General features: G+C 38.6%; 7 protein-coding genes across 7 annotated transcripts; 3 read left to right on the top strand and 4 right to left on the bottom strand.

Annotated features, from left to right (window-relative positions):
• Positions 1–242: 242 nt before the first annotated feature.
• Positions 243–2,286, top strand: SAC6 (fimbrin; the record flags this gene model as incomplete). Its single annotated transcript, XM_056226896.1, has 2 exons — positions 243–263; positions 379–2,286. The coding sequence occupies 2 exons, from the start codon at positions 243–245 to the stop codon at positions 2,284–2,286; spliced, it is 1,929 nt and encodes a 642-aa protein (XP_056081126.1).
• A 329-nt stretch (positions 2,287–2,615) lies between these two features.
• Positions 2,616–6,074, bottom strand: MTC5 (Mtc5p; the record flags this gene model as incomplete). Its single annotated transcript, XM_056226895.1, has 1 exon — positions 2,616–6,074. One exon carries the CDS (start codon positions 6,072–6,074, stop codon positions 2,616–2,618), a length of 3,459 nt encoding a protein of 1,152 aa, XP_056081125.1.
• A 308-nt stretch (positions 6,075–6,382) lies between these two features.
• Positions 6,383–11,149, bottom strand: ARO1 (pentafunctional protein ARO1p; the record flags this gene model as incomplete). The annotated part of the gene is made up of 1 exon (XM_056226894.1): positions 6,383–11,149. The coding sequence occupies one exon, from the start codon at positions 11,147–11,149 to the stop codon at positions 6,383–6,385; it is 4,767 nt and encodes a 1,588-aa protein (XP_056081124.1).
• Positions 11,150–11,377: 228 nt separating this feature from the next.
• Positions 11,378–12,385, bottom strand: SWF1 (palmitoyltransferase SWF1; the record flags this gene model as incomplete). The annotated part of the gene is made up of 1 exon (XM_056226893.1): positions 11,378–12,385. One exon carries the CDS (start codon positions 12,383–12,385, stop codon positions 11,378–11,380), a length of 1,008 nt encoding a protein of 335 aa, XP_056081123.1.
• Positions 12,386–12,822: 437 nt separating this feature from the next.
• ECM18 (alpha/beta hydrolase family protein) lies at positions 12,823–14,130 on the top strand (the record flags this gene model as incomplete). Its single annotated transcript, XM_056226891.1, has 1 exon — positions 12,823–14,130. The coding sequence occupies one exon, from the start codon at positions 12,823–12,825 to the stop codon at positions 14,128–14,130; it is 1,308 nt and encodes a 435-aa protein (XP_056081122.1).
• Positions 14,131–14,258: 128 nt separating this feature from the next.
• SMKI04G3450 (uncharacterized protein) lies at positions 14,259–15,299 on the bottom strand (the record flags this gene model as incomplete). The annotated part of the gene is made up of 1 exon (XM_056226890.1): positions 14,259–15,299. The coding sequence occupies one exon, from the start codon at positions 15,297–15,299 to the stop codon at positions 14,259–14,261; it is 1,041 nt and encodes a 346-aa protein (XP_056081121.1).
• An 813-nt stretch (positions 15,300–16,112) lies between these two features.
• Positions 16,113–17,024, top strand: INO2 (Ino2p; the record flags this gene model as incomplete). Its single annotated transcript, XM_056226889.1, has 1 exon — positions 16,113–17,024. The coding sequence occupies one exon, from the start codon at positions 16,113–16,115 to the stop codon at positions 17,022–17,024; it is 912 nt and encodes a 303-aa protein (XP_056081120.1).
• Between the last annotated feature and the right edge of the window lie 488 nt (positions 17,025–17,512).

Genomic DNA, 17,512 nt, shown 5'->3' with positions numbered 1-17,512 from the left:
TCCAAATGATACAGGGTCCTCTTTCAAATAATGTGAACGGCTCTCCTTTTTGCTCCCGATGACCTTCATGTCAAAAAAAACAATTTTCGGGAGGCGGAAAAATACCGAAAGTACGGGGCGAAGTTTTATAATGGAGGTTTATCGATATAAAGCCTAATTATTTCAGGAGAATAACAGTCTCTTACATTGTAGTTGCTAGAGAGGGTTATAATATAATAGCGCTAAAGGTGCATTCAAGTATAATGAATATCGTCAAGTTACAAGTATGTATCTTTTTCTCGAGTTTTCGTACAAGTGAACACATTGTAGCACTTTATTTTTACCCTTTTAGGTTCTAATTGACCGTTTCATATACTAACGAACCTTTTATCAAACTAGAGAAAATTTCCAATTTTGACTCAAGAAGATCTTTTTGCAACAATTGAAAAGTTCAGAGCCATTGACCTAGATGATAAAGGATGGGTTGAAAAACAGCAAGCTTTAGAGGCGGTTTCCAAAGACGGTGATGCAACCTATGACGAAGCAAGAGAAACTCTGAAACATGTCGGTGTGGATGCGTCAGGTCGAGTTGAATTGGACGATTATGTGGGGCTAACTGCGAAGTTAAAGGAATCTAAAACAGGAGCCGCTCCACAGACAACTTTCAATGTAGCACCTAATTCAGCCCCTATTGTTTCCACTTCTGCCACTAGGCTGCAGCATAAGGGTAAGGGTACTCAAGCCAAGATCATTGTTGCTGGTTCCCAAACAGGTACTACACATACTATTAATGAGGAAGAGAGACGTGAGTTTACTAAACATATCAACAGTGTCTTGGCTGGCGACCAAGATATTGGTGAGTTGCTTCCATTTCCTACGGACACTTTCCAATTATTTGATGAATGTAGAGACGGTCTGGTGCTATCTAAGTTGATCAACGACTCTGTTCCAGACACTATCGACACAAGAGTCCTGAACTGGCCTAAAAAGGGTAAGGAATTGAATAATTTTCAAGCTAGTGAAAATGCTAATATTGTGATTAACTCTGCAAAAGCCATTGGTTGTGTTGTTGTTAATGTACATTCAGAAGATATTATAGAAGGTAGAGAACACTTGATTTTGGGTTTAATTTGGCAAATCATAAGAAGAGGTTTGTTGAGTAAGATTGACATTAAGTTGCATCCGGAATTGTATCGTCTATTAGAAGAAGATGAAACTCTGGAGCAATTTTTGAGATTACCTCCAGAGCAAATCTTATTACGTTGGTTCAACTATCATTTGAAGCAGGCGAACTGGAACAGAAGAGTTACCAATTTTTCTAAAGATGTTTCTGATGGTGAAAATTACACCATATTATTGAACCAATTGGACCCTACTTTGTGTTCTAAGGCACCCTTACAAACTACAGACCTAATGGGAAGAGCAGAGCAGGTTTTACAAAATGCAGAAAAATTGGAATGTAGAAAGTACTTAACACCAAGTTCTTTAGTTGCTGGGAACCCCAAGTTGAATCTGGCTTTTGTGGCTCATTTGTTCAATACTCATCCTGGATTGGAACCAATCCAAGAAGAGGAAAAGCCTGAAATTGAAGAGTTTGATGCTGAAGGTGAAAGAGAAGCAAGAGTTTTTACTCTATGGTTAAACTCTTTGGATGTCGATCCACCTGTGATTTCCTTATTTGATGATTTGAAGGATGGTTTAGTATTATTGCAAGCCTATGAAAAGGTGATGCCCGGTGCAGTTGACTTCAAGAATGTCAACAAAAGACCTGCTTCAGGTGCAGAAGTCTCCAGATTCAAAGCCTTGGAAAATACTAACTACGCTGTCGACCTGGGCAGATCCAAAGGGTTTTCTTTAGTTGGTATTGAGGGGTCTGATATTGTAGATGGTAATAAACTATTGACCTTGGGGCTAGTGTGGCAATTGATGCGCAGAAATATTTCGATAACTATGAAAACATTATCGTCCAGCGGTAGAGACATGAGCGATTCACAAATACTGAAATGGGCTCAGGACCAGGTTGTTAAAGGAGGTAAAACCTCTACTATTAGATCATTTAAGGATCAAGCCTTATCGAATGCACACTTCTTGTTGGACGTTTTGAACGGAATTGCTCCAGGATATGTTGATTATGATCTAGTCACCCCTGGTAATACTGAAGAAGAAAAGTATGCAAACGCAAGATTGGCTATTTCTATCGCTAGAAAATTGGGTGCTCTGATTTGGTTAGTACCTGAAGATATCAATGAGGTTCGTGCAAGATTAATTATTACCTTTATCGCTTCCTTAATGACTTTGAACAAATGAGCCTGGAAATAGCTTCGGGCTCGAATTTTTTGTTTCTATGCTCCATTTCACCACTGGTTAATTGTATGACGCTATATAACCTCAAATATATTTGAAGTTTTTAATATGTAATAATAGATTTCAACTTCTTTCTATCTGTTACGTTTTTACTATTAGCACCTCATGAAGATGGCCTTCAACATTTTTTGCTGTTATTAATATTATCTGTTCTTTTTTTTTCTAGATTCAAATCATCTTCGTAACATGAATTGGCTTTTTATTACATATCCTATAAGTCTATACCTAGAATAATTTAAAATATACATAGGACGTATCTTATCATTAAGTTTTCAGGCATCGAACATATCTGGGCAATTGCATCCACATCCAGATGGACATTCATCACCAATCTCCCACCAAATTCTGGCGCACGCAGAGTGTAAAACATGTTGGCAATTGCCGCATATGAAACTACTCCTTGTCACTCTTAAATCACAATAATTACAATTTCGAGCAATAAATTTTTCTTCTCCAAATTTCTCATTTTCAATCCAGTGCGTAAGTACACCACCATAAGGACTGTTCTCTCCACTATTAGGTATATCATCTTGAGAGTAATAAGAGCTTTTAAAATCAGTACTAACTTTTAAAATTTTGACCCTTTCCAAAGGCAGCCCCCATCTAAAAAGTAATTTAGAGTATTGGTAAATATAGGTTTGAAACTTCGGTATATCTGACACCTCCAAATGCAAAAGATCCTCCTGTTCATAGGCATCCATAATGTCGTCATGTAAAAGCTCAACCTTAATATCAGGCATTCTATTATGAAAAGGACTAGGTGAAAAGGCACGATTGCTCTGTTTCTGACCAGGATCTGCAAATCTACTACCGCCACTAAAAGTGTTGTGCGTCCTTAATCTAGCATGGTACTCGTCAGACCTTATTGAAGAATTGTCTCCTCCGTGGATGTTTGTCCCTCTTAAATGAGGACCAGAGCAATTAGGTGTTACAGTACTACTTCTGGATCTAGTCGAAAAAGCATCTGAACCTTTCCAAAATGATGTATTTTGACTTTCATTATCATTAAATACAATAGTCCCTTCCATATTCTCTAACTCTTCCCCAAAATACCTGTTTGTATTTTTAGCTGAGCTCTTTTTTTTTCGGGCACTTAATATAACACAGCATAGCATAGCCAACATCTGTAAATTTTGTTGCCTTTCAAAGTAGATAATTGCTTCCTTTATAAACCATTTTATCCCCATAGGATGATTGTTCCACATGGTCGTATAAGGATCGCAATCAGTTTGATCTATTAACATATCAGATAATATTTGCCAACAGTGGCTAATTTCGTCAAGCTCGAATTTCTCTGCAACTAAGGCGTTGTTTCTAGCAAACTCTTCAGGCGTAACATCCATGAATAAGTATTCTAGCGCCAATTCCTTACGATCACTTAGCAATCTGCTAAAATCTTTGCAAACTACCAGGTTTTTATTTTTTTTAGTAGATTCTACCGTTTTTCCTGATTCAGAATGTACCGAGCTGAAAGCTCTGAAATTACCATTTAGCATTGGAATTTTGGTTCTTACTATTATGTCGTTTCTTAGTATATCATCCCAATCATCTGCGACACTGTCAAAAGAGTCATCGGATGACGACTCGTCGTCAGAGTATGTTCTGGAATCACCATAAGCACTACCTCCTACGCCTAAAGTGTCAACATAACGCTTAGGGCGAGCCTCTGATTCCTCAACAGTAGTGACACCATTATTGTCAACTTCCTTATCGTACAAAACTTTGGGCTCAACCTTAAACGGATGCTTCTCTACTCCTGTATCCTTTTGAGATAGTTTAATTATTGCATTTTGCTTTTTTTCAGGTTTTTTGTCATTTGCAAAGAAGCAGAAAAGTTGGCCCGTTGCAGTCCAACAAGATCCACATCCATTTGGAACAGGTGTCGTATCAAGAGCTAGATTTCTCCCAAAATTCAAACCTGGATTCGACGTATCTGGGAATACCAGTGCTTCTTTATATGACTCTGTATCTGATTGCGAAGAAAGATTTTCCAGATTTTGAGAATCAGAATATGAACTGTCTAAAGACGATAACTCCTCAAAATCTATATGGTCTGCAATATCGAAATTTAGTAAGGGCTCTTGTCCTTCTTCAATGTCTTCCAAGCTAACTTTCTCGCCTAAGACAAATCGTATACATGGTTCCAAACAGTAAAGGTTTGAGTTCGTATACTTTTGGCCAATAGTTGATAAATTGGACAGTATTTCTTGCCTCTTTTTCACGGTTAGATTTGCGTTCTCCTCAATTACAAATTTAGGAGGGTTCCCTTTGTTTGGATAGTTGGGCGGAAAATTGATACTTATACGCAAGAAGACATACTCTTCAAGATTTGCTTCTGACCAGGGACCATTAAGTGTCAGACACAATTCTCGTGTGGACACGGAAATCTTCTCAAAAACGACTTTCGGGAATTTGTGACCAATGGCACTTACTTCTTCCCCTAAATTCTGGATTTTGGTATCGTTGAATAAATCCTCTTGTGAATTGTCCCTATTCATTCTAATACCTGAGAGCCATGTGATATGGTTGGTCTTACTTGTTTTTAAGCCTGATGATGTCACAAAGTTTTCTCGTATGCGCTTGAATTGATTTTTTTGGACATTTTCTCTATTTTCAGGTTCTTTATTGTACGAACAATAATCATAATCTGGAAATTTCTCTTCGAGTCTTTTATGTCTGTCAAAATTTACTTTCTCATATATATTATCAGACAGTGGCCATAGTTTCAAATCACAATCTTTAGACCAAGTAACCAACTGGAATTCACGGTCATCGTAATCTCCATTGTACGTATGTCTTGATCTCCAAAGAAAATCAATTACTCGGTCACTATGTCCTTTGAATGCATATATTGGCTGAAGTTTTGTCTTCTTATTTTCTTCATTATCATCGTCGTCGCATAGATTAACTAAATAAACAGCATTGTTACCTCCAACCATTGGCATAATACAATATCCCTCACCAAAAGGAAGGTAACGCCCTCTCCAAATTGGAAAATTGGTTGTAACGGTCCTTTTTGACTCTGTCGTACTTGTTGAATAATCCCAGAACTTCACCGTTCCATCGTTCGAACTAGACATGATTTCAGTCGATTTGAACCGGTTGAAGTCTATACTATTTACTGAACTTACATGGCCTTTCAAAGAGCAAAGTGGAGTAGAGCCTTTTCTTAAATCCCATACAAATATGTCATTTCCATGTGAGGACGCTAGCACGTTTGGGTCCTTGTAATTCCATTTCACTTGAGAAGCAGCAGATCTCCATGAACTTGTAGAATAAAATGGTCTATGTGGACTTCTCATATCCCAAGCATGTACGTACGTGTCAACCGAACACGTAGCTAAAACATCAGGATGTTGTGGATTAAAGTTTATATCTGTGATTGCCCTTGAATGACCATGAAGCACAAATTCAATGGCATTAGCTGAAGATTTTGCTAAATTCCATATAATCGCCTTTTGGTTTGATGTTGAGACTATCCAGTATGGTTTTGCAGGATGCGGCGACCATTGTACATCGGCAACTTGCCACGGTGTGATATGATGTAACCACCTTGGAGGCGTAAATGGATCATCCAGATCGATAATGTAAAGACCTTGCCGACTGGCCAAAACAACATCCCTACCAGAGGGATTAATGGATACAGCATTGAACCCTCCATCTACTTTTAAGGATAGCGATTTTCCAAAAGTTGGCGAATTAAACGGACCGTCATTAATACTACTGTGCATGCTTATCTATCTAGTGAGTGTACAGCCCAGAGGTAATTTCATGCAAATTTCCTGTAGTCGGGAGGTGGATGGTCGGCTGATTTACATATCTTGATGGCTTCTAATGAGTTATTCTTTGACTATCATCCTATAAGATGTAAGGGTAACTTGTACTCATCTGCAACCCCCGTCCTGCCACATAATAAATATAAAGGATGATCTTTTAACATATGTAATCATAGTCACACTGACTTTTCTAAAAAACTTATACATAGTGAAGTTATCATAGGAGTGCTGTATAATATCAAAAGAGAAACGAATGCTGTCGCTTACTCTTTTGTAACAGCATCAAAAATGGCTTTAAAAGGAGCCTTGAACCCTGTCCACTTTTCAAACTGGGCCACACCTTGGTGAACCAGCATTTGAGAACCGGGGACAACGTGCCATTGATACTTATCTTGCGATATGGTCATAACAGGGGTGACACTTGGCTTGTAAGCGGCTTCTAATAAGGTTGGTATAAAAGCAGCATGTGCGCCCTTTACGAGGAATCTTTCTAACTTACCTAAAAGTTCGTTGTCCAATGGTTTGTCGGCTGGTACACAACTGACAGCGACACCAACGTGTTCCTTGATTTCCTCTATAGACTTAGTGGACTCTATTCCAATGATGTTGAATTCGGATGGAAGTGATTCGATCAATGGCTTCAATTTGGAAATTGTCCTGTTAATGATAAAGATCTTTTTACAACCTAAACTGTGTAGCGCATAAAGAGCGGCTCTAGAAGTTCCACCTGCACCAATAACCAAACCAGCAGTATGGCCAACAGATTCAGGGACACCATTGCTGATTAACGCATTACGAATACCTAACCAGTCGGTGTTGTCACCTCTAAATTTGTCATTACCTAGTGGGATAACAGTGTTTACAGCACCAATCACTTTAGCAGCATCAGTCAATTCATCCATATACTGCATTATATCTAATTTCAGAGGGATTGTCACAGCGGCACCGCCAAAGTTCTTATTTTCATTCAAAAGTTTTTCCTTCACTAACTCTGCGGAGTCAGTTTCAAACTTATCGAATTTGTGAGGCAAACCTAAAATCTCGTAACCAGTATTATGTAAAATTGGTGATCTAGAATGGCCGATTGGTTTTCCAACAACGAACATTTCTTTAGGCTCGATTCCTCCCATAGATGTATATAACTTGTTGATTTGTGCCACTGTCAATTGACCAGGAGCAGCAGCGTTAGGAAGTAACTCTGATGTCACCGGTGTTAAAACATTATTCAAAACACGGGAAATGCTACCTTTTGAGGACATGTTAATTGCAATTAAAGGTTTTGCCTTGTGTGCGTCCCTGAACCGTTCTAGTTTCAAGTTGTCTTCAAAATTAACGGCAGTACCCACTAATTTTACGATATCCACATCAAGAGTTAGAGCTTGATTAAATCTGTTTTCCCACTCAGCATCATCCCATGAGTACACTCCTTGGAAATCATGGTGGGATCCAATGATTTTGGTGTTTCCCCTTTTATTGATAACTTCATATTGAATATCAGTGGGTAGGGTTAGTTCCAAGTCAAGGAATTCAACACCATTTTTCAAGGCAATATCATATAGCCCTCTTAAAGTTTTGAACTCTTCATCCGGGAAGTTACCGCCTTGCTTCTTAGTACGTACAGTAAAGATGATAGGAATACTGTCTGTAGCTTTGCGCAATATTGACAATTGTTTACTGACGAAGTCAGCAGAGTATTTAGCTAAATGGTCTACCCGGACCTCTACAGCCTCACAACCATAACAGATTGGGGTCAAATTTTCGGCCTGTTCAGTCAAATCATCAAATGTCAAGCAAACGAAAGCAGATCTTTTGCTTGGAATTCTTACATCTCTCGTTCCTGTAATTGTGGCGATATATTTACTGAATGACCTTCTCAAAGCTTGAAACTCGGCTTCTGCGGAGCAATGAGGCGCAAAGAAAGAGAAATTTGAACATTCTTTATACCATACCTCTCTTCTATTCCAAACTTCACGAATCTCTTCCACATAGGCAGGTCTAGAAGGGTCACTTTGTAAGAAAATGATTGTCTCCTCGATATCTCTATGTAAGTGTAAGACATAACCGCCTGACGAAGCAAAGTCTTTCAAAGCTTTTCTGGACTCCGCGCTTTCAACAATGCCACCACCTGTAGAGAACACATACCCATCGTCACCGTAATTTTGAATGACCTCCTTGAAAATTCTTGTTTCTTCCTCACGGAACTTCTCCCAACCATTTTGCACAACAAACTGTTTGACACTTTGGTTGTCGTGCTGTTGTTCAAATAACTCATCTAAATCGACTAATTTGTAACCTAAAGCAGTTGCACACCATTTACTAATAGTGGTTTTACCTGCTGCTCTCATACCAATAATTACAACGCTTTTCTTGGAGTTCTTTTTAGATGAAAGCTCTAAAGGTTCTGCACCATCCAATTTCGCGCCTAGTTCAGAATGTAATACATCCCACCAGCCAGGCCAGGTTTTACCAGTACAATGCCTTTCAAGTATTCTTACAGGCCCAGTGGCTTCATTTGGCTCCTTTTGAGAATTGACCATACCTGCAAGAAGTGAAAAACTCATGGCAACACGATGGTCATCATATGTGCATACACCAATAGGTCCAGTAGAGTCCGAAGGTACTTTCAAATCGTTTATTGAATCTAAGCCGTGGACCTGAATACCATCTGGTAGTTCTGTAGTTTTGACACCGAATTTGGCGAGCTCTGTAGCCATGGCTAAAATTCTATTACACTCTTTGACACGTTGATTTGCAATACCTTCAATGGTGGTTGTATTGGTAGAGTTTGGATCGTCGTCGTGTGAAACTGCGGCAACCACGCACGCAGTCAAGAAGGCATCAGTCATTGGCTCCATGTCAACGTGTTTCAATGGCTTTAGGGTGCCTCTTGGAGGACCCGAAACAGTTGTTGAAGTTGCAGTTTGAGTTATTTTACAGCCCATAGGTTTCAAGACATCTCTCGCAAATCTAGCATCACCCTGTAGCGACTCAAAACCAATGTTTGGAACTGTAACAGTGGTACCAGTCATTGCAGCGAAAGCTAATGGATATGTAGCACTAGAGGCGTCACTTTCAATAACATACTCTGGTGGATTGATATAATGGCCCTTTGGGATATAATAGGTGTAAGGTTCTGTAGTAGAAGTTTCAACATTGATGCCAAATTTTTCCATCATTTTTATTGTCATATCGACGTACAATTTAGAAATTGGTTTACCACCAACAAGAGCCAAAGTGACAGGTTCTTCAGCATATGGGGCACACATTAGGATAGAAGACACGTATTGGGAAGAGACTGTAGCAGCCAATTCAATTCTACCACCCTTGAAAACAGAATCAGTATACACCTTGATTGGAAGAGAACCTTCATTATTCAAATACTCAATTTTAGTACCATTAGTACGTAAAGAATCGACCAAAGGAGCAATCGGTCTTTGTTGCATCCTTGCATTACCGGTTAGAACTACATACTTTTGCTTTGGAGTGGAATTTACCAAGGCAGCCAATGAAGTCAAAAATCTTGACGCTGTACCCGCATTTCCTAGATACAATGGATCAGGACATGCTGATAATGTGGATCCACCGTGCCCTTCCACTACTACGGTTTCACCATTATCTTCCCATGATATCGTTGCACCCTTCAATTCGTGAACGGCGGTTAACATATGTTTTGTATCATCTGAATGTAGTAGATTCTTAATTTTGCACCGACCTTCTCCGAGAGCAGCAAGAATTAAAGCACGGTTAGAAATAGATTTAGAGCCAGGAGGGATAATCACTTTTTCTTGACTAGCAGGAATGTCCCTGAAAGGGTAAACAAGGGTTTCATCGGTTAAAATAAACCTCAAATCTTCATCACTAACAAATTGGGCAGAATCACCGTAACACTTTCCGATACTTTCTAAAATGACCACTTTCTTTTTCGAACCCTCATTTTTCTTATCAATACTCATTTTCTTCAATAAGGTATCCAATGGTGTTTTCTTGTGTAAAGTTAACTCTTTGAACCATTTCTCATTAGGGGAAACAGGTAAACCGTATGCGACCAAAATCTTGGATAGACGAGCAACTTGAGTAGGGGAGAGAATATCGAAGTAACGAGATAACTCTGCTTCTTTAACCATACCAATGGATACACATTCGCCATGTAATGCCTGTGGAGTTAGGATAGCTTCATACGCATGACCAATAGAATGACCGAAGTTCAAAAGATTTCTTAGGCTGGATTCACGTTCATCAGATGAAACAACCTCTGCTTTAACCTTGATGCTCTCAAGAACTAACTTATACGTATGATCCAACATCGATTCAATATCAGTATTCGATATCTCGTCAATTTCGTTTGTCAATTGGTTAGTAACCTTTACATTTTTAGCACCGTTAACAACACTCAAAAACAATGAGGCGTTTGATTCCAATCTAGTAAACTCATCAGCGTTCCAAATACAAGCGGTCTTGATAACTTCTGCCATTCCATTGATGAATTCTCTTTTGGCTAATGTTTCCAGCCATTTAATATCTACAAGGACAAATTTTGGTTGCCAGAATGCACCAACAAAGTTTTTACCCAATGGAGTGTCAATGGCGGTTTTACCGCCGATAGATGAATCTACCATTGCTAATAAGGATGTTGGCACTTGAATAACACGGACACCTCTCATAAAGGTAGAAGCAACAAACCCAATCATGTCACCGATAACACCACCACCAATAGCTATCATAACAGTATCACGAGTACATCCTTCTAATAAAAGATAGTCTTCTAGTTTTGCCTTAGTTTCTCTACTCTTACTTGTCTCACCTGGTTTGACAACATAGGTAAGTAAACGAGAACCTTCTGGTAAAGAAGCTTCGAATTCCTGAACTAATTGTTGGTAATATGGGACCTTACTCAGATTTGTATCATTACAAATAACGTACGTTGAAGAAGGGCAATGTTTGATTATAGTTTCAACCAAATGGTCATGAATATTATACCCAACATGGATAATATCATTTCCTAGAATGGGGACTTTGGCTAACTTCACCATCGTAATATACAACTATCTTACGTAGGATTTCTCAGCTAGGAGATTATATAAACTTGAATGACTGCTGTGACTTATTACAAAGGGTTACCGTTGGATGTTCTGGATCCTATATCATTGAATCACCTACAAATGAATCTGTTCCATATTTGCGGTTAGAATTTATGGCGGTGAAGAAAAAAACCGAGTGAAAAAAAAATCATGTTCGGGATGAGTCATATGCATGCTAATTCACTGTATTAAATCTGTAAAGTTGGCCAAGAAGGTGCCCTTGTCATATATATTCGAAATTTCTGATGCGTCTTTAATCGTAATGTAGTGTGCTAGGTTGTACTGCTTATGGTCGTAGGCGTTGGTGCTATAAAATGTAGCATGTTGGTCTTGGGTAAGTTTGGTAGTATCATCTTCTGTGAGTTTTAGAAACCAAGACTGACAATTATCATTCAATGACCTAACCAGTTTCCCTTCTCTCATATACTCTTGAATGGTATACCATTTATCTTGCTCATTTGTAGTCATTCCCTCCCTAACAATAGTCAATTGGAGATATGTGAAAATAATGCAGATGATAGTGAAACATCCACACAGTATGGTTAGAGTCAAAACAGCTCTGGGAAGTGCCGTTTTACTATTCAAAGAAATACACCATAGTCTTAGAAAAGCATAGAGTAGCGAAAATATGTTGGAAATTAGGAAAAGGTAAAATTGAAGGTAGTTTCCCTTTCCGATGCAGTTATTTACCCAAATACAGTGATGGTCAGCAACCAGAATGCATCGATTGCATATACTACAATGTTTGGACCTAGCAGGTTTGATAATATGGCATGTCGAACACTTTACGACAGGATAATACAGCAAGTAATCGTAGGGATATTTTTCTGTTGAACCTGGTTTATGGTGGTATGAATCTTCTGCTTTAGTAACCATGACCAGAATCCCACATGCTATCGGTGCTAGTGTGATGATCGGTACTACAAGTATCCGTTCGCAAAGAAAGAGTTCACTCCTGACTAGCCACTCCACTCTCGTATGGTATGTATATACTAGGTATAGGTAAATTAAAGTGTAGAAAATGGGTACCAAATGGAACTTCCAGCGATATTTTTGGTCATCGGCAATAAAGGGCTGAAACACATTACGGTAGAAGGTCGAAAATGGCCATGTTGACTTGAATACTGGGGAAAGCAATATCAATACTACAACCCCCACTAACAGTACAAACAGCACATTCCATGACATTGTTTGCTCTTTTCATTTTAGAAAGCAAAGGTCGTATTCTGTTGTTATATTGAAGATTTTTTTGAAGGAAGCGAAGTGTACTTTATTACTGGATTTATAGATAGCAACAAACGCCATGAGAGTAAAGTAACGTTGTAGTATTTACCAAACAGTACATTATATAATGTATTATTTACAAGTAAATAAATATGTGAAACCTGTTAAAGGTGATTTCAGATTAAATAGTAGATAACTCCAAAGTGGTAATTCCTGTCGAACAAGTCTCTTTTGTTTTAACAATTTGATTTCAGAACAAAACAATATTTTTTTTTGTTTGAAACAGCGATTTCCTTTAAAATATCCGGTTGTTCCCAAGAATATAGAAGCTATTTTAATCCTTACTAGACTGTCTTCACAGATATACCAAAGTGGACTCTGGAGGTTTAGGAAAGAAAAGAATGTATATAAATAAATGTTGCAAGTGGAGCAGAGCCTTTCATAGTAGCAGAATTCTGCTTGAAGAGAAACATCACGATAAGAGTCTCCAGAGAAAAATTCTCGAAAGGATTCTTAGACCTCAGGAGGAAAATGCTATCAGAAAATCAGGATTCAAGCTATGGTTAAGTCATTTGAGTAATTCGCGTAAAACGTATGAGCGATTAGAGAAACTACAGAAGTGTATCATGGAACAAGTACATGTTGAAGGATCTAAAAATAACGACAAGCTATTCGATGAAATAAATCAGTGGCATTTTCGAAACGAAAAGGCAAGTACTGTTTTGACACCTACATTACTGATACACGGTTACGCTGCTTCTTCAATGTCTTTTTTCAGAAATTATCCGGGTCTCTCCAAACACATCCAAAATCTATACTCAATTGATCTGCCAGCAAGCGGATTGTCTTCGATACCGCCATTAGAAATCAATGCGACGACACCTTTACCTTTGGATATTGAATTCACTGGAAAAAATAAGTTCAAGATTCCATATACAATAAACCTGAATCATCATAAATTCGTAATCCAAATGTATGAGGACTTTTATCTCGACAAAATCGAACAATGGCGCATTGACAATAAACTAGGCAAGGTGAATATCGTGGGGCATTCTTTTGGTGGATACTTATCTTTCAAGTATGCTGCTAAATATCCTAATTCAGTAGAGAAACTTTGTTTGGTATCCCCGCTAGGAGTGGAAAGGAATATATGGTCGATAAATAATAATTTTCGCTCAAACACTCTTTATACTATTGGCTTCGAAGATCCAAGCTCTAAGTTTTACTCGAAAAGAAATATGATTCCTAAATATTTATTTGAACGACAATTTCAATTACTAAGAATGATGGGTCCAGTAGGAGCTAAATTATGTTGGAATTATATAATGGCAGCGTACAGTCGAGTTCCATCGTTAGCGTACAAAGAATATATCTTTGAATTGTTTTATGGTAAGGGAGGTATACCGGAGGTTACAACAGAAATTTTCAAAGGATTATTTTCAAGGTGTATTTTAGCGAAGGATCCTTTGATGGATTCTCTGCATTATTTAAATGTCAGAAAACTGATGGTAGTATATGGGCAATATGATTGGATGAATAAAAAAGCCGGCATGCTCATGGTCGAAAACTTGAACAGTTTAGGAAACTGTTTAGAAAAAGCAAGTTATTTAGAGATACCTTCATCTGGTCACAATCTTTTCTTAGATAACCCGCTATCGTTCAATCAATCAATCGTGTCATTCTTATCAGAGGATCCTAAGTTGCCTTGATCACATCTAAATCAAGCCAAAAAATACTCGGAGAACGTGTAGCAGCATTATTACATCAACCTATTTCCTATTTATACTACGTATATTTTTTTTGTCCTCTTCCACGTCTTCTTCATGCTCTGAAAGTTTTATGCAAAATACCGAGGGTCGTCGCTGCTATCTAACGAATCACTGCTGCTTAATTCATCCAGTCTGGTAAGGAGTAGCGGATCGAAATCAACTACTTTTTCTAACCGGGATACGCTATTTGATTCAAGGTATTCCGAATGTTCCCTGGATAGATATTCTGTGCGATTTCCTTTCATTGAAGGAAGCCTTGAGCACGAAGAATTATCTCTATCCGAAACGTGTGAAAACTTTTCTCTCATAGTGGTCGTTTCATCGACATTCAACCGATGACGATAATATGATTCTTTATGTTTTTTGGCCAAGTCATTTAGATCATCAAGTGTTATGATCTCACGTTTGGAATCTCTGTCACACAAACATTTTGCAATTTCGAAAACATTCTTCATGACTACTCTTTTCACCTTTTCTCTTTTAAGAATGGTCATTGATACGGTCAATCTTACAAGCTCATCTAAAATCTCGAGCTTGGAGGGCAATTGCGGTAAAACATTCATTATTATAGTGCACATCAATTTCAGCCGATCTGCCTTGTGCAGGTGGTCTGGCTCTTTATGCTCTACCTCCTTGGGCCACCACGCTGGTTTTTTAGCATCCCCTTTGATATATGGGAACCTGGTCTTCTTCCTTGGCTCAATTATCTTTATCCATAGCTTAGCGATTGCCTTACACGGCACCTGTCTTAATAACTTAAAAGCGGCGTACAAATAATCCTGCATTAGTATGGGCTGATCTAACGGTATTATTATTGTTGGTTGGTAATTTGTTTCATAAACTGTCATTGTTTTCCGATTTATCTGCGGATAGAACGTTAATGGAGGGTTTCTTCCAAATGAAGATGATATGAAACTCTCTGAAAAGAAGTTGTTTTCAATCGACTCGCTTCTTAGGTGGTCTTTCTCTCTTATGAACACCATAAATTCATATCCTAGACCATTTAGCAGCGCCAGCGCCCCTCTAAGCTCATCCATAGCATACGTGTGCACTTGAGCTAACTGTCTAAAGACTAATATATACGCAAACACACGTCTACAAATACGCATTATATCCTTTATATAAGCAGACGCAAAAGCAGAGAATATAAGTTTCTATTGCAAATAACTCAATTGAGCCATCTCTTCAAATTCATGTACCCATAGCAATCAGCTTTCCACAGAGACTTCAGAGGCACCGCTTCAGGTACGTCTCAGATCGCGGGATCGCTACGACAATACGAAACAACTACGATGCAACTGCAGCATGGTCTCTTCAAGAATAGAAAAAAAAGTTCTGCATCGAGCCATAGCCCCTTGCCATTTTCAAATAAGAAGATCTGCCATTAAAAGAACTTCTTCCCCTCCGAAATTTTTCTTGGTTTGCTTACTTGGTAGCGTAGATTAGCTACGTATCTCTATCCATTCTAATATTGTAATCTTGACGCTTGCCATAAATACATGGGCTATTCGAAATCACGTATACGCTAGCGACAAGCGGTAAAAGCATAAAAACGCACCACAACCCAAACTGGATTTCCCAACAATGTCCTTCAACATGCTGCATTTGCCAGTCCCTAATGCTCTTTGTGCGCGTTTCCGTTGAATCAGCTTTCCTCGTGCAGCAGATAGTCACCAACCTTTTCCCACCAGGTGGTGCAAAATTTGCCGGTTCTCTGTTTTCCCCCGTCATCGGCAAGGCGTTGCTACCTGTCCAAGTACAACACATGTGAATTTTTTTCAAATGATTAAAGGCTCATCTCATCATATCTGGTTGAAATTACTATTTGGTGTCATTGGTTGACAGAATAAGCAATTTGAAATTGGCTTGATTCAGTCTCTTTGACGTGCAAGAGATAAATACATGGAACAGCAGAGGGAAGAATGCAACAAGCAACGGGAAACGAATTACTGGGTATCTTAGATCTGGACAATGATATAGACTTCGAGACTGCTTATCAAATGCTCAGCAGTAACTTTGATGACCAAGTATCTACTCATATACATGAAAATACGTTTAGTACAGCATCTCCGCCCCTATTAGCACATGAACTCGGTGTGGTTCCTAATTTAGCGGTGCAACCCTCACACATGGAGATTATACCTACTGATAACCAAACTCACCATTCTTCTTTGCATTCTCATGCACATTATCCGAACCATACTTCCAATCAGCCAAGTATGGGGTTTGATCATACTCTAGGTCTCAAACTCTCTCCTTCCAGTTCCGGATTATTAAGTACCAACGAATCGAACGCCATTGAACAATTCTTGGACAACTTAATCTCGCAGGATATGATGTCCTCTAATACTTCTATGAGCCCTGAAGTACAACCTTATGCAAAATCACCGAACAAGCAGCATAAATATTCAGAAACAAATCAAAGGCGAATTGGAACAAACTTGCATAATAACACGAGGGAGTTGCACACAAGCTTAGTGGATGTATCAACTGAATTCACAGCCAGGGAGGGGCCTCACCAGCCCACTAACCATAATCACTACAACCCACCACCATTTTCAGTACCTGAGATAAAAATTCCAGATTCTGATATCCCGGCTAATATCGAAGACGATCCTGTTAAGATAAGGAAATGGAAACACGTCCAAATGGAGAAGATACGAAGAATAAACACCAAGGAAGCCTTTGAAAAGCTGATCAAATCGGTAAAGACTCCATCGAAGGAAAACGGAAAAAGAATCCCCAAACATATCCTACTTACATGTGTAATGAACGACATCAAGTCCATCAGAAGCGCAAATGAAGCGCTGCAACACATCTTGGATGAGTCATAGAACTGGTCAAGCTACCAACAGTAAAAATTCACTCTGCTAGACCAATTCAGTTATATATACATGGACGAAAATATCCTACTATTGCAAAACTGGTCCTGTAAATATACTGATCCTAAGCCACTCAATAGAGGAAGGCCATATCTCTAACCGAAGAGTAAGATACATTTAGCCAACGGCCATTACTGGTCTCCTTTAATTAATAAATAAGAATTTCCGAGGACAGTGACAGTGACAGTTCTGCAGAAGTGAACTTTCATAACGGCATATGTGTGGTATATTCCTCGAAGCAAATGACTCCATACGGCGCCTAATCATATCCACTGTTAAGTGTTATATTATCATAGTGCAGTTTTACACTTTTTTCTATCATAAACAATTCATGTTTTGATAGCACAAGATAATGACAACTCCACATATAAATATCTATTAGTAACGAACTATTAGTTTTGTGAAATACGTGACAATATTTAAACAAAAAGATTGGTAAA

Source organism: Saccharomyces mikatae (assembly GCF_947241705.1).
Source record: "Saccharomyces mikatae IFO 1815 strain IFO1815 genome assembly, chromosome: 4".
Taxonomy (NCBI): Eukaryota; Fungi; Ascomycota; class Saccharomycetes; order Saccharomycetales; family Saccharomycetaceae; genus Saccharomyces; species Saccharomyces mikatae.
This window is presented reverse-complemented; position numbering and strand designations above follow the sequence as displayed.